A 27731-nucleotide genomic window follows, 5' to 3' on the forward strand; every position below is an offset into this window, starting at 1 on the left:
GATCTCCGAGCGTTTCCGAACGCCTCCGACTGTTCCCCGAACTCGACCCGAGTGCGTTCCGAACACTCCCGAACAGCCCGGAAGTTGACCCGAACGCTTGCCGAGTCCACCCGAACTCGACCCGAGTGCGCTCCGAGCGTCCCCGAATTCGACCGGAAGTCGCCCTTAACACCCCGGAACTCGGAGCCGAACGCCCCCGAACTCGACCCGAACAACCCGGAACTCGGACCCGAACGCTTCCCGAGTCCCCCCGAACTCGACCCGAGTCCCCCCGAACTCAGACCCGAGTCTCTCCGAACTCTCCCCGAACACCCCGGAACTCGGACCCGAGCGCCCCCGAACTCGACCCGAACAACCCGGAACTCAGGGCCCGAACGCTCCCCGAGTGCCCCCGAACTCAACCCGAGTCTCTCCGAACTCGACCCGAGTCCCCCCGAACTCGACCCGAGCGCCCCCGAACTCGACCCGAACAACCCGGAACTCGGACCCGAACGCTCCCCGAGTGCCCCCGAACTCGACCCGAGTCCCCCCGAACTCGACCCGAGTCTCTCCGAACGCTCCCCGAACACCCCGGAACTCGGACCCGAGCGCCCCCGAACTCGACCCGAATCCCCGCGAACTCGACCCGAGTCTCTCCGAACTCGACCCGAACAACCCGGAACTCAGGGCCCGAACGCTCCCCGAGTGCCCCTGAACTCGACCCGAGTCTCCCCGAACTCGACCCGAGTCTCTCCGAACTCTCCCCGAACACCCCGGAACTCGGACCCGAGCGCCCCCGAACTCGACCCGAATCCCCCCGAACTCGACCCGAGTCCCCCCGAACCCCACCCGAGTCTCTCCGAACTCAACCCGAACAACCCGGAACTCGGACCCGAACGCTTCCCGAGTCCCCCCGAACTCGACCCGAGTCTCTCCGAACTCGACCCGAGTCTCCCCGAACCCCACCCGAGTCTCTCCGAACTCTCCCCGAACACCCCGGAACTCGGACCCGAGTCCCCCCGAACTCAACCCGAGTCCCCCCGAACTCGACCCGAACAACCCGGAACTCGGACCCGAACGCTTCCCGAACTCGACCGGAAGTCGCTCCGAACGTCACCCGACTCCATCCGAACTCGGCCCGAACAACCCGGAACTGGAGCCGAACCACCTCCCGAACTCGAGCCGAACGCGTTCCGAACATCTTCCGAACTCATCCGAAGCCCGGCTCCTCATCAGCACCCCTGAAGAAACAAGATGGAGAAACAAGGCCGGATCGATTGCCCGGCTCTTCCACCCGGTTGGAAGAAGGAAGAAGTCATCCGTAAATCCGGCTTGAGCGCAGGGAAAAGCGACGTTTATTACTTCAGGTCAGGCCCCGAATCCCCATTGCGGTTCGTTTGGCTCCGCTTCCATGGGGTTTTAATGGGGGAGGCTGGCGAGACGTTTTCTGCTATGGGTTCCATAGGGGGGGGGGTTTGGGGTCGCGCAGCCCATCCTCCATAGGGCTGGAGGGGGAGGGAGGGGGGGAAGGGGGAAAAGGTGGGGTGGATTTGGGGCTGGGGGTGGAATGGGAGGCGATGGAATGCAATGGGAGGCAATGGGAGTGAATGGGGGAAAACCCGGAGTGGATTTGGGGGTAGGATGGGAATGGGAGTCAATGGAAAGCAATGGGAGTCAATGGGGATGGAGGAAAACCCGGAGTGGATTTGGGGTGGGAGTGGAATGGGAGGCAATGGAAAGCAATGGGAGTGAATGGGAGTGAATGGGAGTGAATGGAAGGCAATGGGAGTCAATGGGAGTCAATGGGAGTGAATGGGGATGGGGGAAAACCCGGAGTGGATTTGGGGCTGGGGGTGGAATGGGAGTCAATGGAAGGCAATGGGAGTCAATGGAAGGCAATGGGAGTGAATGGAAGGCAATGGGAGTGAATGGGAGTGAATGGGGATGGGGGAAAACCCGGAGTGGATTTGGGGCTGGGAGTGGAATGGGAGTCAATGGAAGGCAATGGGAGGCAATGGAAGGCAATGGGAGTGAATGGGAGTGAATGGGGATGGGGGAAAACCCGGAGTGGATTTGGGGCTGGGGGTGGAATGGGAGTCAATGGAAGGCAATGGGAGTCAATGGAAGGCAATGGGAGTGAATGGGAGTGAATGGGGATGGGGGAAAACCCGGAGTGGATTTGGGGGTAGGATGGGAATGGGAGGCAATGGAAGGCAATGGGAGTGAATGGGAGTGAATGGGGATGGAGGAAAACCCGGAGTGGATTTGGGGTGGGAGTGGAATGGGAGGCAATGGAAGGCAATGGGGGAAAACCCGGAGTGGATTTGGGGCTGGGAGTGGAATGGGAGTCAATGGAAGGCAATGGGAGTCAATGGGGGAAAACCTGGAGTGGATTTGGGGCTGGGGGTGGAATGGGAGTCAATGGAAGGCAATGGGAGTCAATGGAAGGCAATGGGAGTGAATGGAAGGCAATGGGAGTCAATGGAAGGCAATGGGAGTCAATGGGAGGGGATGGGAGTCAATGGGAGTGAATGGGGATGGGGGAAAACCCGGAGTGGATTTGGGCTGGGAGTGGAATGGGAGTCAATGGAAGGCAATGGGAGTCAATGGAAGGCAATGGGAGTCAATGGAAGGCAATGGGAGTGAATGGGAGTGAATGGGGATGGGGGAAAACCCGGAGTGGATTTGGGGCTGGGGGTGGAATGGGAGTCAATGGAAGGCAATGGGAGTCAATGGGAGTGAATGGGGATGGGGGAAAACCCGGAGTGGATTTGGGGGTGGGAGTGGAATGGGAGTCAATGGAAGGCAATGGGAGTGAATGGGAGTGAATGGGGATGGGGGAAAACCTGGAGTGGATTTGGGGTGGGAGTGGAATGGGAGGCAATGGAAGGCAATGGGAGTCAATGGAAGGCAATGGGAGTCAATGGGAGTGAATGGGAGTGAATGGGGATGGAGGAAAACCCGGAGTGGATTTGGGGGTGGGAGTGGAATGGGAGTCAATGGAAGGCAATGGGAGTCAATGGGAGTGAATGGGGATGGGGAAAACCCGGAGTGGATTTGGGGCTGGGGGTGGAATGGGAGTCAATGGAAGGCAATGGGAGTCAATGGAAGGCAATGGGAGTGAATGGGAGTGAATGGGGATGGGGGAAAACCCGGAGTGGATTCGGGGTGGGAGTGGAATGGGAGTCAATGGAAGGCAATAGAAGTCAATGGGAGTGAATGGGGGAAAACCCGGAGTGGATTTGGGGGTAGGATGGGAATGGGAGTCAATGGAAGGCAATGGGAGGCAATGGAAGGCAATGGGAGTCAATGGAAGGCAATGGGAGTGAATGGGAGTGAATGGGGATGGGGGAAAACCCGGAGTGGATTTGGGGCTGGGAGTGGAATGGGAGGCAATGGAAGGCAATGGGAGTGAATGGGAGTGAATGGGGATGGGGGAAAACCTGGAGTGGATTTGGGGTGGGAGTGGAATGGGAGGCAATGGAAGGCAATAGAAGTCAATGGGAGTGAATGGAGGAAAACCCGGAGTGGATTTGGGGGTAGGATGGGAATGGGAGGCAATGGAAGGCAATGGGAGTCAATGGGGATGGGGGAAAACCCGGAGTGGATTTGGGGCTGGAAGGGGAATGGGAGGCAATGGAAGGCAATGGGAGTCAATGGGGATGGGGGAAAACCCGGAGTGGATTTGGGCTGGGGGTGGAATGGGAGTCAATGGAAGTCAATGGGAGTCAATGGGAGGGGATGGGGATGGGGGAAAACCCGGAGTGGATTTGGGGTGGGGGTGGAATGGGAGGCAATGGAAGGCAATGGGAGTCAATGGGAGTGAATGGGAGTCAATGGGGGAAAACCCGGAGTGGATTTGGGGCTGGAAGGGGAATGGGAGTCAATGGAAGGCAATGGGAGTCAATGGAAGGCAATGGGAGTCAATGGAAGGCAATGGGAGTGAATGGAAGGCAATGGGAGTCAATGGAAGGCAATGGGAGTGAATGGGAGTGAATGGGGATGGGGGAAAACCCGGAGTGGATTTGGGGGTGGGGGTGGAATGGGAGGCAATGGCAGGCAATGGGAGTGAATGGAAGGCAATGGGAGTCAATGGGAGTGAATGGGGATGGGGGAAAACCCGGAGTGGATTTGGGGCTGGGGGTGGAATGGGAGTCAATGGAAGGCAATGGGAGTTGCTTATAGGGTTTTGATATGATTTGTGGGGTTTTTTATGGGATTTTTATGGGATTTTTATGGGATTTGGGGTTTTTCTCCACCCTATGAGTCTCTATAGGGTCAGGGTGGGAGATTTTGGGGTGAAAATCCGCCATTTTGGGGCCGAAAAGGGTCGATTTTGAGGCCTATCTCCTCCCCATTTCCCGCTATGTAACTTATAGGGCTTTTATGGGATTTTTATGGGGTTTTTTATGGGATTTTTATGGGATTTGGGGTTTTTCTATCCCCCATGGATCCCAATAGGGTCAGAATGAGGGAAATTGGGGTAAAAATCCCCCATTTTGGGGCCGAAAAGGGTCGATTTTTAGGTTCATTTCCTCCCCATTTCCCGCTATGTAACTTATAGGGTTTTTATGGGGTTTGTGGGGTTTTTTATGGGATTTTTATGGGATTTTTATGGGATTTGGGGTTTTTCTCTTATCTATGAATCCCAATAGGGTCAGAATGAGCAAAATTGGGGTAAAAATCCGCCATTTTGGGGCCAAAAAGGGACGATTTGGGGTCATTTTCTCCTCCCGTTTTACCGCTACGTAACTTATAGGGTTTTTATGGGGTTTTTGGAGTTTTTTATGGGATTTTTATGGGATTTTTATGGGATTTGGGGTTTTTCTCCACCCTATGAGTCTCTATAGGGTCAGGGTGGGAGATTTTGGGGTAAAAATCCGCCATTTTGGGGCCAAAAAGGGTCGATTTGGAGTCATTTTCACCTCCCCATTTCCCGCTATGTAACTTATAGGGTTTTGATGGGGTTTTTGGGGTTTTTTATGGGATTTTTATGGGATTTTTATGGGATTTGGGGTTTTTCTCTTATCTATGAACCCCAATAGGGTCAGAATGAGCAAAATTGGGGTGAAAATCCGCCATTTTGGGGCCAAAAATGGTTCATTTTTAGGGTCATTTCCTCCCCATTTCCCGCTATGTAACTTATAGGGTTTTTATGGGGTTTTTGGGGTTTTTTATGGGATTTTTATGGGATTTTTATGGGATTTGGGGTTTTTTTCCATCTCATGGATTCCTATGGGGTCAGAATGAGCAAAATTGGGGTGAAAATCCGCCATTTTGGGGCCAAAAAGGGTCGATTTTGAGGCCTATTTCCTCCCCATTTCCCGCTATGTAACTTATAGGGCTTTTATGGGGTTTTTGGGGTTTTTTATGGGATTTTTATAGGATTTTTATGGGATTTGGGGTTTTTCTCTACCCTATGAGTCTCTATAGGGTCAGAATGAGCAAAATTGGGGTGAAAATCCCCCATTTTAGGGCCGAAAAGGGTCGATTTTTGGGCTCATTTCCTCCCCATTTCCCGCTATGTAACTTATAGGGTTTTTATGGGATTTGTGGGGTTTTTTATGGGATTTTTATAGGATTTTTATGGGATTTGGGGTTTTTCTCCACCCTATGAATCCCAATAGGGTCAGAATGAGCAAAATTGGGGTGAAAATCCGCCATTTTGGGGCCGAAAAGGGTCGATTTTGAGGCCTATCTCCTCCCCATTTCCCGCTATGTAACTTATAGGGTTTGGATGGGATTTGTGGGGTTTTTTATGGGATTTTTATGGGATTTTTATGGGATTTGGGGTTTTTCTCCACCCTATGAGTCTCTATAGGGTCAGGGTGGGAGATTTTGGGGTGAAAATCCACCATTTTAGGGCCGAAAAGGGTCGATTTTTAGGTTCATTTCTTCCCCATTTCCCGCTATGTAACTTATAGGGTTTTTATAGGATTTGTGGGGTTTTTTATGGGATTTTTATGGGATTTTTATGGGATTTGGGGTTTTTCTGTCCCCCATGGATCCCAATAGGGTCAGAATGAGGGAAATTGGGGTGAAAATCCACCATTTTAGGGCCAAAAATGGTTCATTTTTAGGCTCATTTCCTCCCCATTTCCCGCTATGTAACTTATAGGGTTTTTATGGGGTTTTTGGGGTTTTTTATGGGATTTTTATGGGATTTTTATGGGATTTTTATGGGATTTGGGCTTTTTCTATCCCCTATGAATCCCAATAGGGTCAGAATGAGCAAAATTGGGGTGAAAATCCACCATTTTGGGGCCAAAAAGGGTCGATTTTGAGGCCTATTTCCTCCCCATTTCCCGCTATGTAACTTATAGGGCTTTTATGGGGTTTTTGGGGTTTTTTATGGGATTTTTATGGGATTTTTATGGGATTTGGGGTTTTTCCCCACCCTATGAGTCTCTATAGGGTCAGGGTGGGAGATTTTGGGGTAAAAATCCGCCATTTTGGGGCCGAAAAGGGTCGATTTTGAGGCCTATCTCCCCCCCATTTCCCGCTATGTAACTTATAGGGCTTTTATGGGGTTTTTGGGGTTTTTTATGGGATTTTTATGGGATTTTTATGGGATTTGGGGGTTTTTGTCCCCCCCTTGAATCCCAATAGGGTCAGAATGAGACAAATTGGGGTGAAAATCCACCATTTTGGGGCCAAAAATGGTTGATTTTTAGGTTCATTTCCTCCCCATTTCCCGCTATGTAACTTATAGGGTTTTTATGGGGTTTTTGGGGTTTTTTATGGGATTTTTATGGGATTTTTATGGGATTTGGGGTTTTTCTCCACCCTATGAGTCTCTATAGGGTCAGGGTGGGAGATTTTGGGGTAAAAATCCGCCATTTTGGGGCCAAAAAGGGTCGAATTGGAGTCATTTTCACCTCCCCATTTCCCGCTATGTAACTTATAGGGTTTTGATGGGATTTGTGGGGTTTTTTATGGGATTTTTATAGGATTTTTATGGGATTTGGGGTTTTTCTGTCCCCCATGAATCCCAATAGGGTCAGAATGAGGGAAATTGGGGTGAAAATCCACCATTTTGGGGCCGAAAAGGGTCGATTTTGAGGCCTATCTCCTCCCCATTTCCCGCTATGTAACTTATAGGGCTTTTATGGGATTTGTGGGGTTTTTTATGGGATTTTTATGGGATTTTTATGGGATTTGGGGTTTTTCTCCACCCTATGAGTCTCTATAGGGTCAGGGTGGGAGATTTTGGGGTAAAAATCCGCCATTTTGGGGCCAAAAATGGTTCATTTTTAGGCTCATTTCCTCCCCATTTCCCGCTATGTAACTTATAGGGTTTTTATGGGATTTGTGGGGTTTTTTATGGGATTTTTATGGGATTTTTATGGGATTTGGGGTTTTTCTCCACCCTATGAGTCCCTATAGGGTAAAAATGAGCAAAATTGGGGTGAAAATCCCCCATTTTAGGGCCGAAAAGGGTCGATTTTTAGGCTCATTTCCTCCCCATTTCCCGCTATGTAACTTATAGGGTTTGGATGGGGTTTTTGGGGTTTTTTTATGGGATTTTTATGGGATTTTTATAGGATTTTTATGGGATTTGGGGTTTTTCTGTCCCCCATGGATCCCAATAGGGTCAGAATGAGCAAAATTGGGGTGAAAATCCGCCATTTTGGGGCCAAAAATGGTTCATTTTTAGGGTCATTTCCTCCCCATTTCCCGCTATGTAACTTATAGGGTTTTTATGGGGTTTGTGGGGTTTTTTTATGGGATTTTTATGGGATTTTTATGGGATTTGGGGTTTTTCTCCACCCTATGAGTCTCTATAGGGTCAGAATGAGCAAAATTGGGGTGAAAATCCGCCATTTTGGGGCCGAAAAGGGTCGATTTTTAGGCTTATTTCCTCCCCATTTCCCGCTATGTAACTTATAGGGCTTTTATGGGATTTGTGGGGTTTTTTATGGGATTTTTATAGGATTTTTATGGGATTTGGGGTTTTTCTCCACCCTATGAGTCTCTATAGGGTCAGGGTGGGAGATTTTGGGGTAAAAATCCGCCATTTTGGGGCCAAAAAGGGTCGATTTGGGGTCATTTTCACCTCCCCATTTCCCGCTATGTAACTTATAGGGTTTTGATGGGATTTGTGGGGTTTTTTATGGGATTTTTATAGGATTTTTATGGGATTTGGGGTTTTTCTGTCCCCCATGAATCCCAATAGGGTCAGAATGAGGGAAATTGGGGTGAAAATCCACCATTTTGGGGCTGAAAAGGGTCGATTTTTAGGTTCATTTCCTCCCCATTTCCCGCTATGTAACTTATAGGGCTTTTATGGGATTTTTACGGGGTTTCTTATAGGATTTCTGCCCTTTTTCCCCTATAATCCCACAGCCCGAGCGGGAAAAAATTCCGAAGCAAACCCCAACTCGCTCGATATTTGGGCAACGCTGTGGATTTGAGCTGCTTCGATTTTCGGACGGGCAAAATGATGCCCAGCAAACTGCAGAAGAACAAACAGAGGTTGAGGAACGATTCGCTCAACCCCAATAAGGTGACGACCCTATAAAGCAAGGGCTGACCCTATAAGGGCCGATCCTATAAGGCCAACCCCATAAGGTGGCGCTGGGGGGGGATCCCGGAAGGCTCAGCTGCAGGCTGACCCCATAAATGGAGGGGGAATGGGGGGTTGCGAAGGGCGATCCTATAAATGCGAAGGGTGACCCTATAAATCCTAATGGTGACCCTATAACCCCAATGGTGACCCTATAACCCAATGGTGACCCTATAACCCCAATCCTGACCCTATAACCCCATCCTGACCCTATAATCACCATCCTGGGCCTATAATCCCAATGCTGACCCTATAACCCCCATCCTGACCCTATAACCCCAATGCTGACCCTATAACCTCGATCCTGACCCTATAACCCCCATCCTGGGCCTATAATCCCAATGCTGACCCTATAACCCCATCCTGACCCTATAAATCCTAATGGTGACCCTATAACCCAATGGTGACCCTATAACCCAATGCTGACCCTATAACCCAATGGTGACCCTATAACCTCAATCCTGACCCTATAACCCCATCCTGACCCTATAACCCAATGGTGATCCTATAACCCCCATCCTGACCCTATAACCCCCATCCTGACCCTATAAACCCAATGGTGACCCTATAAACCCAATCCTGACCCTATAACCCCATGCTGACCCTATAATCAGCATCCTGACCCTATAATCCCAATGCTGACCCTATAAATCCTAATGGTGACCCTATAAAACAATGGTGACCCTATAACCCAATGGTGACCCTATAACCCAATGGTGACCCTATAACCCCATCCTGACCCTATAACCCCAATGCTGACCCTATAACCTCAATCCTGACCCTATAACCCCCATCCTGACCCTATAACCCCCATCCTGACCCTATAACCCCAATCCTGACCCTATAACCCCAATGCTGACCCTATAAATCCTAATGCTGACCCTATAAACCCAATGGTGACCCTATAACTGGGATCCTGACCCTATAAATCCTAATGGTGATCCTATAACCCAATGGTGACCCTATAACCCCAATGCTGACCCTATAACCCCAATGCTGACCCTATAACCCAATCCTGACCCTATAACCCCAATCCTGACCCTATAACCCCCATCCTGACCCTATAACCCCAATACTGACCCTATAACCCCCATCCTGACCCTATAAACCCAATGGTGACCCTATAACTGGGATCCTGACCCTATAAATCCTAATGGTGATCCTATAACCCAATGGTGACCCTATAACCCCAATGCTGACCCTATAACCCCATCCTGACCCTATAAATCCTAATGGTGACCCTATAAACCAATGGTGACCCTATAACCCCAATCCTGACCCTATAACCTTGATCCTGACCCTATAACCCCATCCTGACCCTATAATCACCATCCTGGGCCTATAATCCCAATGCTGACCCTATAACCCCATCCTGACCCTATAAATCCTAATGGTGACCCTATAACCCAATGGTGATCCTATAAACCAATGGTGACCCTATAACCTCGATCCTGACCCTATAACCCCAATGCTGACCCTATAACCCCCATCCTGACCCTATAACCCCCATCCTGACCCTATAACCCCAATGCTGACCCTATAATCACCATCCTGGGCCTGTAATCCCAATGGTGACCCTATAACCCCATCCTGACCCTATAAATCCTAATGGTGACCCTATAAATCCTAATGGTGACCCTATAACCCCATCCTGACCCTATAACTGCGATCCTGACCCTATAACCCCAATGGTGACCCTATAACCCCCATCCTGACCCTATAACCTCAATCCTGACCCTATAACTGCGATCCTGACCCTATAACCCCCATCCTGACCCTATAACTGGGATCCTGACCCTATAACCCCAATGCTGACCCTATAAATCCTAATGCTGACCCTATAAACCCAATGGTGACCCTATAACTGGGATCCTGACCCTATAAATCCTAATGGTGATCCTATAACCCAATGGTGACCCTATAACCCCAATCCTGACCCTATAACCCCAATGCTGACCCTATAACCCCATCCTGACCCTATAAATCCTAATGGTGACCCTATAAACCAATCCTGACCCTATAACCCCAATCCTGACCCTATAACCCCAATGCTGACCCTATAACCCCATCCTGACCCTATAAATCCTAATGGTGACCCTATAACCCAATGGTGACCCTATAACCTCGATCCTGACCCTATAACCCCCATCCTGGGCCTATAATCCCAATGCTGACCCTATAAATCCTAATGGTGACCCTATAAACCAATGGTGACCCTATAACCCCAATGCTGACCCTATAACCCCAATGCTGACCCTATAACCCCCATCCTGACCCTATAACCCCAATGCTGACCCTATAACCCCAATGCTGACCCTATAACCTCGATCCTGACCCTATAACCCCAATGCTGACCCTATAACCCCCATCCTGACCCTATGACCTCAATCCTGACCCTATAACCCCCATCCTGACCCTATAACCCCAATGCTGACCCTATAACCCCAATGCTGACCCTATAACCCCCATCCTGACCCTATGACCTCAATCCTGACCCTATAACCCCCATCCTGACCCTATAACCCCAATGCTGACCCTATAACCCCAATGCTGACCCTATAACCTCAATCCTGACCCTATAACCCCCATCCTGACCCTATAACCCCATCCTGACCCTATAACCCCAATGCTGACCCTATAACCCCATCCTGACCCTATAAATCCTAATGGTGACCCTATAAACCAATGCTGACCCTATAACCCCAATGCTGACCCTATAACCCCAATCCTGACCCTATAACCCCAATCCTGACCCTATAACCTCGATCCTGACCCTATAACCCCATCCTGACCCTATAACCCCATCCTGACCCTATAACCCCAATGCTGACCCTATAACCCCAATGCTGACCCTATAACCCCAATGCTGACCCTATAACCCCCATCCTGACCCTATAACCCCAGTGCTGACCCTATAACCTCGATCCTGACCCTATAACCCCAATGCTGACCCTATAACCCCCATCCTGACCCTATAACCCCAATGCTGACCCTATAACCCCAATGCTGACCCTATAACCCCCATCCTGACCCTATAACCCCAATGCTGACCCTATAACCCCAATGCTGACCCTATAACCCCCATCCTGACCCTATAACCCCCATCCTGACCCTATAACCCCAGTGCTGACCCTATAACCTCGATCCTGACCCTATAACCCCAATGCTGACCCTATAACCCCCATCCTGACCCTATAACCCCAATGCTGACCCTATAACCCCAATGCTGACCCTATAACCCCAATGCTGACCCTATAACCCCATCCTGACCCTATAACCCCATCCTGACCCTATAACCCCAATCCTGACCCTATAACCCCCATCCTGACCCTATAACCCCAATGCTGACCCTATAACCCCCATCCTGACCCTATAACCTCATCCTGACCCTATAACCCCCATCCTGACCCTATAACCCCAATGCTGACCCTATAACCCCCATCCTGACCCTATAACCCCAATGCTGACCCTATAAACTGGATATGGGATCCTATATGGGATTTCTTATAGGATTTCGGTTCCTATATGGGATTTCTTATAGGATTTGGGTTCCTATATGGGATTTCTTATGGGATTTGGGTCCTATATGGGATTTCTTATGGGATTTGGGTCCTATATGGGATTCTTAATGGGATTTCTGTTCCTATATGGGATTATTTATAGGATTTGGGTTCTTATATGGGATTTCTTATAGGATTTGGGTTCTTATATGGGATTATTTATAGGATTTGGGTTCTTATATGGGATTATTTATGGGATTTGGGTTCTTCTATGGGATTTCTTATGGGATTTGGCTCCTTTTATGGGATTTCTTATAGGATTTGGGTTCTTCTATGGGATTATTGATAGGATTATGGGGTTTTATGGGGTTTCTTATGGGATTTCGGTTCCTATATGGGATTTCTTATGGGATTTGGGACCTTTTATGGGGTTTCTTATGGGATTTGGGTTCCTATATGGGATTTCTTATGGGATTTGGGTCCTTTTATGGGATTTCTTATGGGATTTGGGTCCTATATGGGATTTCTTATGGGATTTGGGTTCCTATATGGGATTTCTTATGGGATTTGGGTCTTTTTATGGGATTTCTTATGGGATTTCTGTTCCTATATGGGATTATTTGTAGGATTTGGGTTCTTCTATGGGATTATTGATAGGATTATGGGGTTTTATGGGATTTCTTATGGGATTTGGGTTCCTATATGGGATTTCTTATGGGATTTGGGTTCCTATATGGGATTTCTTATAGGATTTCGGTTCCTATATGGGATTTCTTATAGGATTTGGGTCCTTTTATGGGATTTCTTATGGGATTTGGGTTCTTTTATGGGATTTCTTATACGATTTTGGTTCCTATATGGGATTTCTTATAGGATTTGGGTCCTTTTATGGGATTTCTTATGGGATTTGGGTTCTTTTATGGGATTTCTTATGGGATTTGGGTTCTTTTATGGGATTTCTTATGGGATTTCTGTTCCTATATGGGATTATTTGTAGGATTTGGGTTCTTCTATGGGATTATTGATAGGATTATGGGGTTTTATGGGGTTTCTTATGGGATTTCGGTTCCTATATGGGATTTCTTATAGGATTTGGGTTCCTATATGGGATTTCTTATGGGATTTGGGTCCTTTTATGGGATTTCTTATAGGATTTGGGTCCTTTTATGGGATTTCTTATGGGATTTGGGTCCTATATGGGATTTCTTATAGGATTTGGTTCCTATATGGGATTTCTTATAGGATTTGGGTCCTTTTATGGGATTTCTTATGGGATTTGGGTCCTTTTATGGGGTTTCTTATGGGATTTGGGTCCTTTTATGGGATTTCTTATGGGATTTGGGTTCCTTTTATGGGATTTCTTATGGGATTTGGGTTCCTATATGGGATTTCTTATGGGATTTGGGTCCTTCTATGCGATTTCTTATGGGATTTGGGTTCCTATATGGGATTTCTTATGGGATTTGGGTCCTTTTATGGGATTTCTTATAGGATTTGGCTCCTTTTATGGGATTTCTTATGGGATTTGGGTCCTTTTATGGGATTTCTTATAGGATTTCGGTTCCTATATGGGATTTCTTATGGGATTTGGGTCCTTTTATGGGATTTTTTATAGGATTTGGGTTCCTATATGGGATTTCTTATGGGATTTGGGTCCTATATGGGATTCTTAATGGGATTTCTGTTCCTATATGGGATTATTTATAGGATTTTGGTTCTTATATGGGATTATTTATGGGATTTGGGTTCTTCTATGGGATTTCTTATGGGATTTGGGTTCTTCTATGGGATTATTGATAGGATTATGGGGTTTTATGGGGTTTCTTATGGGATTTCGGTTCCTATATGGGATTTCTTATAGGATTTGGTTCCTATATGGGATTATTTATGGGATTTTGGTTCTTATATGGGATTATTTATAGGATTGGGGTTCTTATATGGGATTATTTATGGGATTTGATGGGATTTGGGTTCTTCTATGGGATTATTGATAGGATTATGGGGTTTTATGGGGTTTCTTATGGGATTTGGCTTCTTCTATGCGATTTCTTATGGGATTTCGGTTCCTATATGGGATTTCTTATGGGATTTGGGTTCCTATATGGGATTTCTTATGGGATTTGGGTCCTTTTATGGGATTTCTTATAGGATTTGGCTCCTTTTATGGGATTTCTTATAGGATTTGGCTCCTTTTATGGGATTTCTTATAGGATTTGGGTCCTTTTATGGGCTTTTAGGGCAAACCCGACCTGAACACTGCGCTCCCCATCCGCCAAACCGCTTCCATCTTCAAACAACCCGTCACCAAAGTCACCAACCACCCCGACAACAAAGTGCGCTCCGACCCCCAGCGCCTGGCCGACCAACCCCGACAGGTACCCCAAAAACCCCATTTTCCACCCCAAAATCCCCCTTTTTGACCCCAAAAACCCCTTTTTCCACCCCAAAAAACCCCAAAAAGCCCATTTTTGACCCCAAAATCCGCCATTTTGACCCCCAAATCCCCATTTTGACCCCAAAAACCCCATTTTCCACTCCAAAATCCCCCTTTTGGACCCCAAAACTCCCATTTTCGACCCCCAAAATACCCCAAAATCCCCATTTTCCCCCCCAAAATCCCCCATTTTGACCCCAAAAACCCCATTTTTCACCCCAAAATACCCCAAAAACCCCATTTTTGACCCCAAAATCCCCCATTTTGACCCCAAAAACCCCATTTTCCACCCCAAAATCCCCCATTTTGACCCCAAAATCCCCATTTTTGACCCCAAAATCCCCCTTTTGGACCCCAAAACTCCCATTTTTGACCCCCAAATACCCCAAAATCCCCATTTTCCACCCCAAAATACCCCAAAAACCCCATTTTTGACCCCAAAAACCCCCATTTTGACCCCAAAAACCCCATTTTCCACCCCAAAATCCCCATTTTTGACCCCAAAAAGACCCAAATCCACCCCAAAATCCCCATTTCCACCCCAAAATCCCCCATTTTGACCCCAAAAACCCCTTTTTCCACCCCAAAATACCCCCAAAACCCCATTTTTGACCCCAAAATCCCCCATTTTCCGCCCCAAAAACCCCATTTTTGACCCCAAAATCCCCCTTTCGGACCCCAACAACCCCATTTTCCAGCCCAAAATCCCCCTTTTTGACCCTAAAATCCCCATTTTGACCCCAAAATCCCCATATTCGACCCCCAAGTACCCCAAAAACACCCAAATCCACCCCAAAAACCCCATTTTGACCCCAAAATACCCCAAAATCCCCCATTTTCCACCCCAATATCCCCCTTTTTGACCCCAAAACCCCATTTTTCACCCCAAAATACCCCAAAAACCCCATTTTTGACCCCAAAATACCCCAAAAACCCCATTTTTGATCCCAAAATCCCCATTTTGACCCCAAAATCCCCCTTTTTGACCCCAAAAACCCCATTTTTGACCCCCAAATACCTAAAAAACACCCAAATCCATCCCAAAATCCCCCATTTTCCACCCCAAAAACCCCATTTTCGACCCCAAATAGCCCCAAAACCCCATTTTTCACCCCCAAATACCCCAAAATTCCCCTTTTTGAATCCAAAATCCCCCATAATCCCCTTAAATTCCCCAGAATCCCCCATAATCTCCCCAAAATCCCCCATAATCCCCTGAAATCTCCCATAATCCCGCAAAATCCCCCACAAAATCCCCCATAATCCCCCAAAATCCCCTATAATCCCCCAGAATCCCCCAAAATCCCCCATAATCCCCTGAAATCCCCCAGAATCCCCCAAAATCCCCCATAATCCCCTGAAATCCCCCATAATCCCACCAAATCCCCCATAATCCCCTGAAATCCCTCAAAATCCCTCAAAATTCACCCATAATCCCCCCAAATTCCCCCAGAATCCCCCATAATCCCCCCAAAATCCCCTGAAATCCCCCCAAAATCTCCCATAATCCCCCAAATTCCCTCAAAATCCCCCCAAATCCCCCATAATCCCCTGAAATCTCCCATAATCCCCCCAAAATCCCCCCAAATCCCCCATAACCCCCCATAATCCCCCTGAAATCCCCCCCAAAATCTCCCATAATCCCCCAAAATCCCTCAAAATCCCTCAAAATCCCCCATAATCCCCCCAAATTCGCCCATAATCCCCTGAAATCCCCTATAATCCCCCATAATCCCCTGAAATCCCCCATAATCCCCCCAAATTCCCCCCAAAATCCCCCATAATCCCCTGAAATCCCCCAGAATCCCCCAAAATCCCCCATAATCCCCTGAAATCCCCCATAATCCCCCAAAATCCCCCATAATCCCCCATAATCCCCCCAAAATCCCCCATAATCCCCCCAAAATCCCCCATAATCCCCTGAAATCCCCCATAATCCCCCATAATCCTCTGAAATCCCCCATAATCCCCCATAATCCCCCATAATCCCCTGAAATCCCCCCAAATCCCCCCAAATCCCCTGAAATCCCCCATAATCCCCCCAAATCCCCCCCCAAAAATCCCTTTTTCCCCCCAAAATTACCCATAATCCCCATTTCCCCCCACAATCCCCCAGTTTCCCCCCCATCCCTTTAATTATTCATCAATTTATAACCCATCAACGCTAACGAACCGAAGCGCCGTGGCCCCGCATGCAAATGTCATCCTCCTTTCTGGAGCCCGATTGGACGGTCGGCAATGAAGCCTCATTCCTTATGCGTAACGGTCACGATGGGAGACTGATTAGGGCTCATTAGCGGCGCTAATTAGCGCTTAATTAACGGCTGCTTAATGAAACCCCCGCAGCTCTTCTGGGAGAAGCGTTTGCGCGGCCTCAGCGCCTCCGACGTCGGCCATGAGATCCTCAAAGCCATGGAGCTCCCGCGGGGACTGCAAGGTGACCTTTGACCCCTGGGCTTGACCTCTGACCCCATAGGATGACCTTTGACCCCATCAGTTGACCTTTGACCCCTTGGGTTCCATAGAATGACCTTTGACCCCATAGGACGACTCGAGATCCCATTGGATGGTCATTGAACGTATGGATCCCATAGGGCTGACCTTTGACCCCTGGGCTTGACCTCTGACCCCATAGGATGACCTTTGACCCCAATGGATGACCTTTGACCCCAAGGGTTCCATAGAATGACCTTTGACCCCATAGGACGACTCGAGATCCCATTGGATGGTCATTGGCCGTATGGATCCCATAGGGCAGACCTTTGACCCCTGGGCTTGACCTCTGACCCCATAGGATGACCTTTGACCCCAAGGGCTGACCTTTGACCCCTTGGGTTCCATAGAATGACCTTTGACCCCATAGGACGACTTGAGATCCCATTGGACGGTCATTGAACGTATGGATCCCATAGGGCTGACCTTTGACCCCTGGGGTTGACCTCTGACCCCATAGGATGACCTTTGACCCCAAGGGCTGACCTTTGACCCCAAGGGTTCCATAGAATGACCTTTGACCCCATAGGAAGCCCTTTGACCCTATAAGGGGACCTGGAATCCTATAGGGCCCATGTGGTTGACCTTTGACCCACTGGGGTTGACCTTTGACCCTAATTGTTGACCTCTGACCCTAATTGTTGACCTTTGACCCCACGGTTGACCTTTGACCCCAGAGGGTCAAAAAAAGGCCCAAAAAATGCCCCAAAAATCGCCCTAAAAATAGGTGAAAAAATGCCCCAAAATTGGGGAAAAAACCCCAAAAACGGGATAAAAAAAATCCCAAAAAATGGGGAAAAATCCCAAAAATTGGGGAAAAATCCCAAAATTGGGGAAAAATCCCAAAATGGGGGAAAAAATCCCAAAAATGGGGAAAAAATCCCAAAAATGGGCAAAAAATCCCCATAAATGTGATGGAAAAAACCTTGGAGGAATCGACCCCAAAAATGGGGAAAAATTGGGCAAAAATCAGCAAAAAATCACCAAAAAAATCCCAAAAAATTCCAAAAATGGGGAAAAAATCCCAAATTGGGGAAAATATCCTAAAATTGGGGAAAAAAATCCCAAAATTGGGCAAAAAATCCCAAAAATTGGCCAAAAATCCCCATAAATACGAAGGAGAAAAAACCTTTGAGAAATCGACCCCAAAAATGGGGAAAAATCCCAAAAAATCCCCCAAAAATCATCAAAAAAATCCCAAAATGGGAAAAATGACAAAAAATGGGAAAAATATCCCAAAATTGGGGAAAAAAATCCCAAAATTGGGGAAAAAATCCCAAAAATTGGCAAAAAATCCCCATAAACACGAATGAGAAAAAACCTTTGAGAAATCGACCCCAAAAATGGGGCAAAATTGGCCAAAAATCCCCAAAAATCCCCCAAAAATCACCAAAAAAATCCCAAAATGGGGAAAAATGACAAAAAATGGGAAAAATATCCAAAAATTGGGGAAAAAAATCCCAAAATTGGGTAAAAAATCCAAAAATTGGCCAAAAATCCCCATAAATACGAAGGAAAAAAGCTTTGAGAAATCGACCCCAAAAATGGGGAAAAATTGGCCAAAAATCCCCAAAAATCCCCCAAAAATCACCCAAAAAATCCCAAAGTGGGGAAAAATGACAAAAAATGGGAAAAATATCCAAAAATTGGGGAAAAAATCCCAAAATTGGGGAAAAAATCCCAAAAATTGGCCAAAAATCCCCATAAATACGAAGGGAAAACCTTCAAGGAATCGACCCCAAAAATGGGGAAAAATCCCAAAAATACCCCAAAAAATCACCAAAAAATCACCCAAAAAATCCCAAAATGGGGAAAATATCAAAAAATGGGAAAAATATCCAAAAATTGGGCAAAAAATCCCAAAAATTGGGCAAAAAATCCCAAAAATTGGCCAAAAATCCCCATAAACACGAAGGAGAAAAAACGTTCGAGGAATCGACCCCAAAAATGGGGAATAATTGGCCAAAAATCCCCCAAAAAATCCCAAAAAATTCTAAAAATGGGGAAAAATCCCAAAATTGGGGAAAATATCCAAAAATTGGGGAAAAAATCCCAAAATTGGGCAAAAAATGCCAAAAATGGGCAAAAAAATCCCCATAAATGTGATGGAAAAAACCTTGGAGGAATCGACCCCAAAAATGGGGAAAATTGGCCAAAAATCAGCAAAAAATCATCAAAAAAATCCCAAAAAATCCCAAAAATGGGGAAAAATCCCAAAATTGGGGAAAATATCAAAAAATGGGAAAAATATCCCAAAATTGGGCAAAAAATCCCAAAAATTGGCCAAAAATCCCCATAAACACGAAGGGAAAACCTTCAAGGAATCGACCCCAAAAATGGGGCAAAATTGGCCAAAAATCCCCAAAAATCCCCCAAAAATCACCAAAAAAATCCCAAAATGGGGAAAAAATGACAAAAAAATGGGAAAAATATCCAAAAATTGGGGAAAAAATCCCAAAATTGGGGAAAAAATCCCAAAAATTGGCCAAAAATCCCCATAAACACGAAGGAAAAAACCTTCAAGGAATCGACCCCAAAAATGGGGAAAAATCCCAAAAAATCACCAAAAAATCACCAAAAAAATCCCAAAATTGGGGAAAAATGACAAAAAATGGGAAAAATATCCAAAAATTGGGGAAAAAATCCAAAAATTGGGGAAAAAATCCCAAAAATTGGCCAAAAATCCCCATAAATACGAAGGAGAAAACCTTCAAGGAATCGACCCCAAAAATGGGGCAAAATCCCAAAAATACCCCAAAAAATCACCAAAAAATCACCAAAATTGGGGAAAAATGACAAAAAATGGGGAAAATATCCAAAAATTGGGGAAAAAATCCCAAAAATTGGGCAAAAAATCCCAAAAATTGGCCAAAAATCCCCATAAATACGAAGGACAAAAAAGCGTTGGAGGAATCGACCCCAAAAATGGGGAAAAATCCCAAAAATACCCCAAAAAATCACCAAAAAAATCCCAAAAAATTCCAAAAATGGGGAAAAATCCAAAATTGGGGAAAATATCCAAAAATTGGGGAAAAAATCCCAAAAATGGGGCAAAAAATCCCAAAAATTGGCCAAAAATCCCCATAAATACGAAGGGAAAAACCTTTGAGAAATCGACCCCAAAAATGGGGCAAAATTGGCCAAAAATCCCAAAAAATCCCCCAAAAATCACCAAAAAAATCCCAAAATGGGGAAAAATGACCAAAAATGGGAAAAATATCCAAAAATTGGGAAAATATCCAAAAATTGGGGAAAAAATCCCCAAAATTGGCCAAAAATCCCCATAAACACGAAGGAGAAAAAACCTTTGAGAAATCGACCCAAAAAATGGGGAAAAATCCCCAAAAATCCCCCAAAAATCATCAAAAAAATCCCAAAATTGGGAAAAATGACCAAAAATGGGAAAAATATCCAAAAATTGGGGAAAAATATCCAAAAATTGGGGAAAAAATCCCAAAAATTGGGCAAAAATCCCCATAAATACGAAGGACAAAAAAGCGTTGGAGGAATCGACCCCAAAAATGGGGCAAAATCCCCAAAAATCCCCAAAAATCCCCCAAAAATCACCAAAAAAATCCCAAAATGGGGAAAAATGACAAAAAATGGGAAAAATATCCAAAAATTGGGCAAAAAATCCCAAAAATTGACCAAAAATCCCCATAAACACGAAGGAGAAAAAACCTTTGAGAAATCGACCCCAAAAATGGGGAAAAATCCCAAAAATACCCCAAAAAATCACCAAAAAAATCCCAAAAAATCCCAAAAATGGGGAAAAATCCCAAAATTGGGGAAAATATCCTAAAATTGGGGAAACAATCCCAAAATTGGGGAAAAAATCCCAAAAATGGGCAAAAAATCCACTTAAAAAAGGAGAAAAATGCATTCGAGGAATCGACCCCAAAAATGGGGAAAAATTGGGCAAAAAAACCCCAAAAAATCACCCAAAAAAATCCCAAAATAGGGGAAAAATGACAAAAAATGGGAAAAATATCCCAAAATTGGGGAAAAAATCCCAAAAATTGGGCAAAAAATCCCAAAAATTGGCCAAAAATCCCCATAAACATGAAGGGAAAACCTTCAAGGAATCGACCCCAAAAATGGGGAAAAATCCCAAAAATACCCCAAAAAATCACCAAAAAAATCCCAAAAAATTCCAAAATTGGGGAAAAATCTCAAAATTGGGGAAAATATCCAAAAATTGGGGAAAAAATCCCAAAATTGGGGCAAAAAATCCCCATAAATGTGATGAAAAAAACCTTGGAGGAATCGACCCCAAAAATGGGGAAAAATTGGCCAAAAATCAGCAAAAAATCACCAAAAAAATCCCAAAAAATCCCAAAAATGGGGAAAAATCTCAAAATTGGGGAAAATATCCAAAAATTGGGGAAAAATATCCAAAAATTGGGGAAAAAATCCCAAAAATTGGCCAAAAATCCCCATAAACACGAAGGAAAAAACCTTCAAGGAATCGACCCCAAAAATGGGGAAAAATTGGCCAAAAATACCCCAAAAATCCCCCAAAAATCACCAAAAAAATCCCAAAATGGGGAAAATATCAAAAAATGGGAAAAATATCCCAAAATTGGGGAAAAAATCCCAAAATTGGGGAAAAAATCCCAAAAATGGGCCAAAAATCCACTTAAAAAAGGAGAAAAAAGCGATGGAGGAATCGACCCCAAAAATGGGGAAAAATCCCAAAAATACCCCAAAAAATCACCAAAAAAATCCCAAAATTGGGGAAAAATGACAAAAAATGGGAAAAATATCCAAAAATTGGGCAAAAAATCCCAAAATTGGGCAAAAAATCCCAAAAATTGGCCAAAAATCCCCATAAATACGAAGGAAAAACCTTCAAGGAATCGACCCCAAAAATGGGGAAAAATTGGGCAAAAAAAACCCAAAAAATCACCAAAAAAATCCCAAAAAATCCCAAAAATGGGGAAAAATCTCAAAATTGGGGAAAATATCCAAAAATTGGGGAAAAAATCCCAAAATTGGGGTAAAAAATCCCAAAAATTGGCCAAAAATCCCCATAAATACGAAGGGAAAAACCTTCAAGGAATCGACCCCAAAAATGGGGAAAAATCCCCAAAAATCCCCCAAAAATCATCAAAAAAATCCCAAAATGGGGAAAAATGACCAAAAATGGGAAAAATATCCAAAAATTGGGGAAAAATATCCAAAAATTGGCAAAAAAATCCCAAAAATTGGCCAAAAATCCCCATAAATACGAAGGAGAAAAAACCTTCAAGGAATTGACCCCAAAAATGGGGAAAAATTGGCCAAAAATCCCAAAAAATCCCCCAAAAATCACCAAAAAAATCCCAAAATTGGGGAAAAATGACAAAAAATGGGAAAAATATCCCAAAATTGGGGAAAAAATCCCAAAATTGGGCAAAAAATCCCAAAAATTGGCCAAAAATCCCCATAAACACGAAGGGAAAAACCTTCAAGGAATCGACCCCAAAAATGGGGAAAAATTGGGCAAAAAAAACCCAAAAAATCACCAAAAAAATCCCAAAAAATCCCAAAAATGGGGAAAAATCTCAAAATTGGGGAAAATATCCAAAAATTGGGGAAAAATATCCAAAAATTGGGGAAAAAATCCCAAAAATTGGGCAAAAATCCCCATAAATACGAAGGACAAAAAAGTGTTGGAGGAATCGACCCCAAAAATGGGGCAAAATCCCCAAAAATCCCCAAAAATCCCCCAAAAATCCCCCAAAAATCACCAAAAAAATCCCAAAATGGGGAAAAATGACAAAAAAGGGAAAAATATCCAAAAATTGGGCAAAAAATCCCAAAAATTGACCAAAAATCCCCAAAAACACGAAGGGAAAAACCTTCAAGGAATCGACCCCAAAAATGGGGAAATATCCCCAAAAATCCCCCAAAAATCATCAAAAAAATCCCAAAATTGGGCAAAAATGACAAAAAATGGGAAAAATATCCAAAAATTGGGGAAAAAATCCCAAAAATTGGGCAAAAAATCCCAAAAATTGGCCAAAAATCCCCATAAATACGAAGGAAAAAACCTTGGAGGAATCGACCCCAAAAATGGGGAAAAATTGGCCAAAAATCAGCAAAAAATCACCAAAAAAATCCCAAAAAATCCCAAAAATGGGGAAAAATCTCAAAATTGGGGAAAATATCCAAAAATTGGGGAAAAAATCCCAAAAATGGGGAAAAAATCCCAAAAATGGGGAAAAAATCCCAAAAATGGGCCAAAAATCCCCATAAATGCGATGGAAAAAACCTTGGAGGAATCGACCCCAAAAATGGGGCAAAATTGGCCAAAAATCCCCATAAATCCCCCAAAAATCACCAAAAAAATCCCAAAATGGGGAAAAATGACAAAAAATGGGAAAAATATCCAAAAATTGGGCAAAAAATCCCAAAAATTGGGCAAAAAATCCCAAAAATTGGCCAAAAATCCCCATAAACACGAAGGAGAAAACCTTCAAGGAATCGACCCCAAAAATGGGGAAAAATCCCCAAAAATCCCCCAAAAATCATCAAAAAAATCCCAAAATGGGGAAAAATGACAAAAACTGGGAAAAATATCCAAAAATTGGGGAAAAAATCCCAAAAATTGGGCAAAAAATCCCAAAAATTGGCCAAAAATCCTCATAAACACGAAGGAAAAAACCTTTGAGAAATCGACCCCAAAAATGGGGCAAAATCCCCAAAAATCCCCAAAAATCCCCCAAAAATCACCCAAAAAATCCCAAAATGGGGAAAAATGACAAAAAATGGGAAAAATATCCCAAAATTTGGCAAAAAATCCCAAAAATTGGCCAAAAATCCCCATAAACACGAAGGGAAAAACCTTCAAGGAATCGACCCCAAAAATGGGGAAAAATCCCCAAAAATCCCCCAAAAATCATCAAAAAAATCCCAAAATTGGGCAAAAATGACAAAAAATGGGAAAAATATCCAAAAATTGGGGAAAAAATCCCAAAAATTGGGCAAAAAATGCCAAAAATTGGCCAAAAATCCCCATAAATACGAAGGACAAAAAAGCGTTGGAGGAATCGACCCCAAAAATGGGGAAAAATCCCAAAAATACCCCAAAAAATCACCAAAAAAATCCCAAAAAATTCCAAAAATGGGGAAAAATCCAAAATTGGGGAAAATATCCAAAAATTGGGGAAAAAATCCCAAAAATGGGGCAAAAAATCCCAAAAATTGGCCAAAAATCCCCATAAATACGAAGGGAAAAACCTTTGAGAAATCGACCCCAAAAATGGGGCAAAATTGGCCAAAAATCCCAAAAAATCCCCCAAAAATCACCAAAAAAATCCCAAAATGGGGAAAAATGACCAAAAATGGGAAAAATATCCAAAAATTGGGAAAATATCCAAAAATTGGGGAAAAAATCCCCAAAATTGGCCAAAAATCCCCATAAACACGAAGGAGAAAAAACCTTTGAGAAATCGACCCAAAAAATGGGGAAAAATCCCCCAAAATCCCCCAAAAATCCCCCAAAATCCCCATTGCTTCCCTGTTTGATGGCATTTCTCCCTTTTTTTCCCCAAAATCCCCCTTTTTGCCCCCAAAATTCAGCCCTAGGTCCCGTCCCAGACGACGTCACCTTGCTGTCGGCGGTCGCCAGCGCTCTGCACGTCGGTTCGGTTCCGGTTACCGGTCAGCTTTCGAGCGCGGCAGAAAAGAATCCAGCAGTTTGGCTCAATTCTTCTCAACCCCTTTGCAAAGCTTTCGTTGTCACCGACGACGACATCCGGTAAAAGTTCGTTTTTTGCACTCTTTTTCAACCCAAATTTGACCAAAATCCCACTTTTTCACCCCATTTTTTTGTCCATTTTTGGTCAAATTCTGTTTTTCTCTCCACCGTTTTGGGTCAAATTCATTCAATTTCGATATTTTCTATTTCAAATCCTCTTCTACCATTAAAAAAACCTTTTTCCTTTCCAAGATTCCAATTTCAATTTTTGACCAAAATTGCATTTTTTCACCCCATTTTTTCTCCCATTTTTGATCAAATTCCGTTTTTCTCTCTGACATTTTGGGGTAAATTCACACAATTTTTGTGTTTTCTAATAAAAAGCCTCTTCTACCATTAAAAAAACCCTTTTCCATTTGAAGTTTCCAATTTCAATTTTTGACCAAAATTGCATTTTTTCACCCCATTTTTTCTTCCATTTTTGGTCAAATTCTGTTTTTCTCTCCTCCATTTTGGGTCAAATTCATTCAATTTTAATATTTTCTCGTACCTCCCTTCTTCTACCATTAAAAAAACCCTTTTCCATTTGAAGTTTCCAATTTCAATTTTTGACCAAAATCCCCCTTTTTCACCCCAATTATTTTCTTCCATTTTTGATCAAATTCTGTTTTTCTCTCCTCCATTTTGGGTCAAATTCATTCAATTTCGACATTTTCTCTTTCAAAGCCTCTTCTACCATTAAAAAAACCCTTTTCCATTTGAAGTTTCCAATTTCACTTTTTGACCAAAATCCCCCTTTTTCACCCCAATTTTTCTTCCATTTTTGGTCAAATTCTGTTTTTCTCTCCACCGTTTTGGGTCAAATTCATTCAATTTCGATATTTTCTATTTCAAGCCCTCTTCTACCATTAAAAAAACCTTTTTCCTTTCAATGCTTCCAATTTCAATTTTTGACCAAAATCCCCCTTTTTCACCCCAATTTTTCTTCCATTTTTGGTCAAATCCCGTTTTTCTCTCCTCCATTTTTGGTCAAATCCCATTTTTCTCTCCTCCATTTTGGGTCAAATTCATTCAATTTCATTATTTTCTCTTTCAAATCCTCTTCTACCATTAAAAAAACCCTTTTCCATTTGAAGTTTCCAATTTCACTTTTTGACCAAAATCCCCCTTTTTCACCCCATTTTTTCTTCCATTTTTGGTCAAATTCCGTTTTTCTCTCCTCCATTTTGGGTCAAATTCATTCAATTTTAATATTTTCTCATACTTCCCTTCTTCTACCATTAAAAAAACCCTTTTCCATTTGAAGTTTCCAATTTCAATTTTTGACCAAAATCCCCCTTTTTCACCCCATTTTTTCTTCCATTTTTGGTCAAATCCCATTTTTCTCTCCTCCATTTTGGGTCAAATTCATTCAATTTCGACATTTTCTATTTCAAATCCTCTTCTACCATTAAAAAAACCTTTTTCCTTTCCAAGATTCCAATTTCACTTTTTGATCAAATTCCCCCTTTTTCACCCCATTTTTTCTTCCATTTTTGGTCAAATTCCGTTTTTCTCTCCTCCATTTTGGGTCAAATTCATTCAATTTCGATATTTTCTATTTCAAATCCTCTTCTACCATTAAAAAAACCTTTTTCCTTTCCAACTTTCCAATTTCACTTTTTGACCAAAATCCCCCTTTTTCACCCCATTTTTTCTTCCATTTTTGGTCAAATCCCATTTTTCTCTCCTCCATTTTGGGTCAAATTCATTCAATTTCGATATTTTCTATTTCAAATCCTCTTCTACCATTAAAAAAACCTTTTTCCTTTCCAAGATTCCAATTTCACTTTTTGATCAAATTCCCCCTTTTTCACCCCATTTTTTCTTCCATTTTTGGTCAAATTCCGTTTTTCTCTCCTCCATTTTGGGTCAAATTCGTTCAATTTTGACGTTTTCTGTTTTAAATCCTTTTCTACCATTAAAAAAATCCTTTTCCACTCCAATATTCAAATTTCACTTTTTGACCAAAATCCCCCTTTTTCACCCCAATTTTTCTTCCATTTTTGGTCAAATTCTGTTTTTCTCTCTGACATTTTGGGTCAAATTCATTCAATTTTGACGTTTTCTGTTTTAAATCGTTTTCTACTATTAAAAAAACCCTTTTCCACTCCAAGATTCCAATTTCAATTTTTGACCAAAATTGCATTTTTTCACCCCATTTTTTCTTCCATTTTTGGTCAAATTCTGTTTTTCTCTCTGACATTTTGGGTCAAATTCACACAATTTTTGTGTTTTCTCATAAAAAGCCTCTTCTACCATTAAAAAAACCCTTTTCCATTTGAAGTTTCCAATTTCAATTTTTGACCAAAATCCCCCTTTTTCACCCCATTTTTTCTTCCATTTTTGGTCAAATCCTGTTTTTCTCTCCTCCATTTTGGGTCAAATCCCATTTTTCTCTCCTCCATTTTGGGTCAAATTCATTCAATTTTGACATTTTCTATTTCAAATCCTCTTCTACCATTAAAAAAACCCTTTTCCACTCCAAGATTCCAATTTCAGTTTTTGACCAAATTCCCCCTTTTTCACCCCATTTTTTCGTCCATTTTTGGTCAAATTCTGTTTTTCTCTCCTCCATTTTTGGTCAAATCCCATTTTTCTCTCCTCCATTTTGGGTCAAATTCATTCAATTTCGATATTTTCTATTTCAAATCCTCTTCTACCATTAAAAAAACCTTTTTCGTTTCCAAGATTCCAATTTCAATTTTTGACCAAAATTCCCCTTTTTCACCCCATTTTTTCTTCCATTTTTGGTCAAATTCTGTTTTTCTCTCCTCCATTTTGGGTCAAATTCAGGCGATTTTGGGTCTTTCTGATCCCAGCTTCCTTCTACCACAAAATGCCTTTTTTTCCTTGCGCAGACTGTGGGGTTTTATAGGGTTTCTATGGGGTTTTTATGGGGCCCTATTGGCTTCTATGGGGCCCTATTGAGTTCTATGGGGCCCTATTGGCTTCTATGGGGTTCTGGAAGATTCTATGGGGTTTCTATGGGGTTTTTTATGGGGTCCAGTGGGATCCTATTGAGCTCTATGGGGT

General features: G+C 43.5%; 1 protein-coding gene and 2 long non-coding RNA genes across 10 annotated transcripts in view; 1 reads left to right on the forward strand and 2 right to left on the reverse strand.

Annotated features, from left to right (window-relative positions):
• The first annotated feature begins 1230 nt into the window (after positions 1-1230).
• The window catches only part of LOC128074246 (methyl-CpG-binding domain protein 2-like), a 29013-nt gene continuing 2512 nt past the window's right edge, over positions 1231-27731 (forward strand). The window contains exons 1-5 of the mRNA XM_052669918.1: positions 1231-1346; positions 8326-8485; positions 14283-14420; positions 16826-16916; positions 24539-24716. Of these exons, the coding sequence (XP_052525878.1) occupies positions 1234-1346; positions 8326-8485; positions 14283-14420; positions 16826-16916; positions 24539-24716 (680 nt within the window). The 5' untranslated portion in view covers positions 1231-1233. The remainder of the gene's footprint in view (positions 1347-8325; positions 8486-14282; positions 14421-16825; positions 16917-24538; positions 24717-27731) is intronic.
• Positions 8783-11826, reverse strand: LOC128074249 (uncharacterized). 7 transcript variants are annotated; one of them, XR_008203127.1, is made up of 4 exons: positions 11765-11826; positions 11049-11108; positions 10789-10868; positions 8783-8842 (listed from the first exon to the last, which is right to left on the reverse strand). It is a non-coding gene; the product is annotated as an uncharacterized LOC128074249 (long non-coding RNA). The 7 variants fall into 7 exon arrangements; XR_008203123.1 differs by having other exon boundaries at positions 8797-8842; positions 10809-10868; XR_008203124.1 differs by lacking the exon at positions 11765-11826 and adding an exon at positions 11385-11396 and having other exon boundaries at positions 8797-8842; positions 10809-10868.
• On the reverse strand, positions 26189-27561 carry LOC128074248 (uncharacterized). 2 transcript variants are annotated; one of them, XR_008203121.1, is made up of 2 exons: positions 27169-27561; positions 26189-26286 (listed from the first exon to the last, which is right to left on the reverse strand). It is a non-coding gene; the product is annotated as an uncharacterized LOC128074248 (long non-coding RNA). The 2 variants fall into 2 exon arrangements; XR_008203122.1 differs by having other exon boundaries at positions 26189-26456.

The sequence above is a fragment of the Tympanuchus pallidicinctus genome, unplaced genomic scaffold, assembly GCF_026119805.1.
Source record: "Tympanuchus pallidicinctus isolate F22 unplaced genomic scaffold, pur_lepc_1.0 scaffold87, whole genome shotgun sequence".
Taxonomy (NCBI): Eukaryota; Metazoa; Chordata; class Aves; order Galliformes; family Phasianidae; genus Tympanuchus; species Tympanuchus pallidicinctus.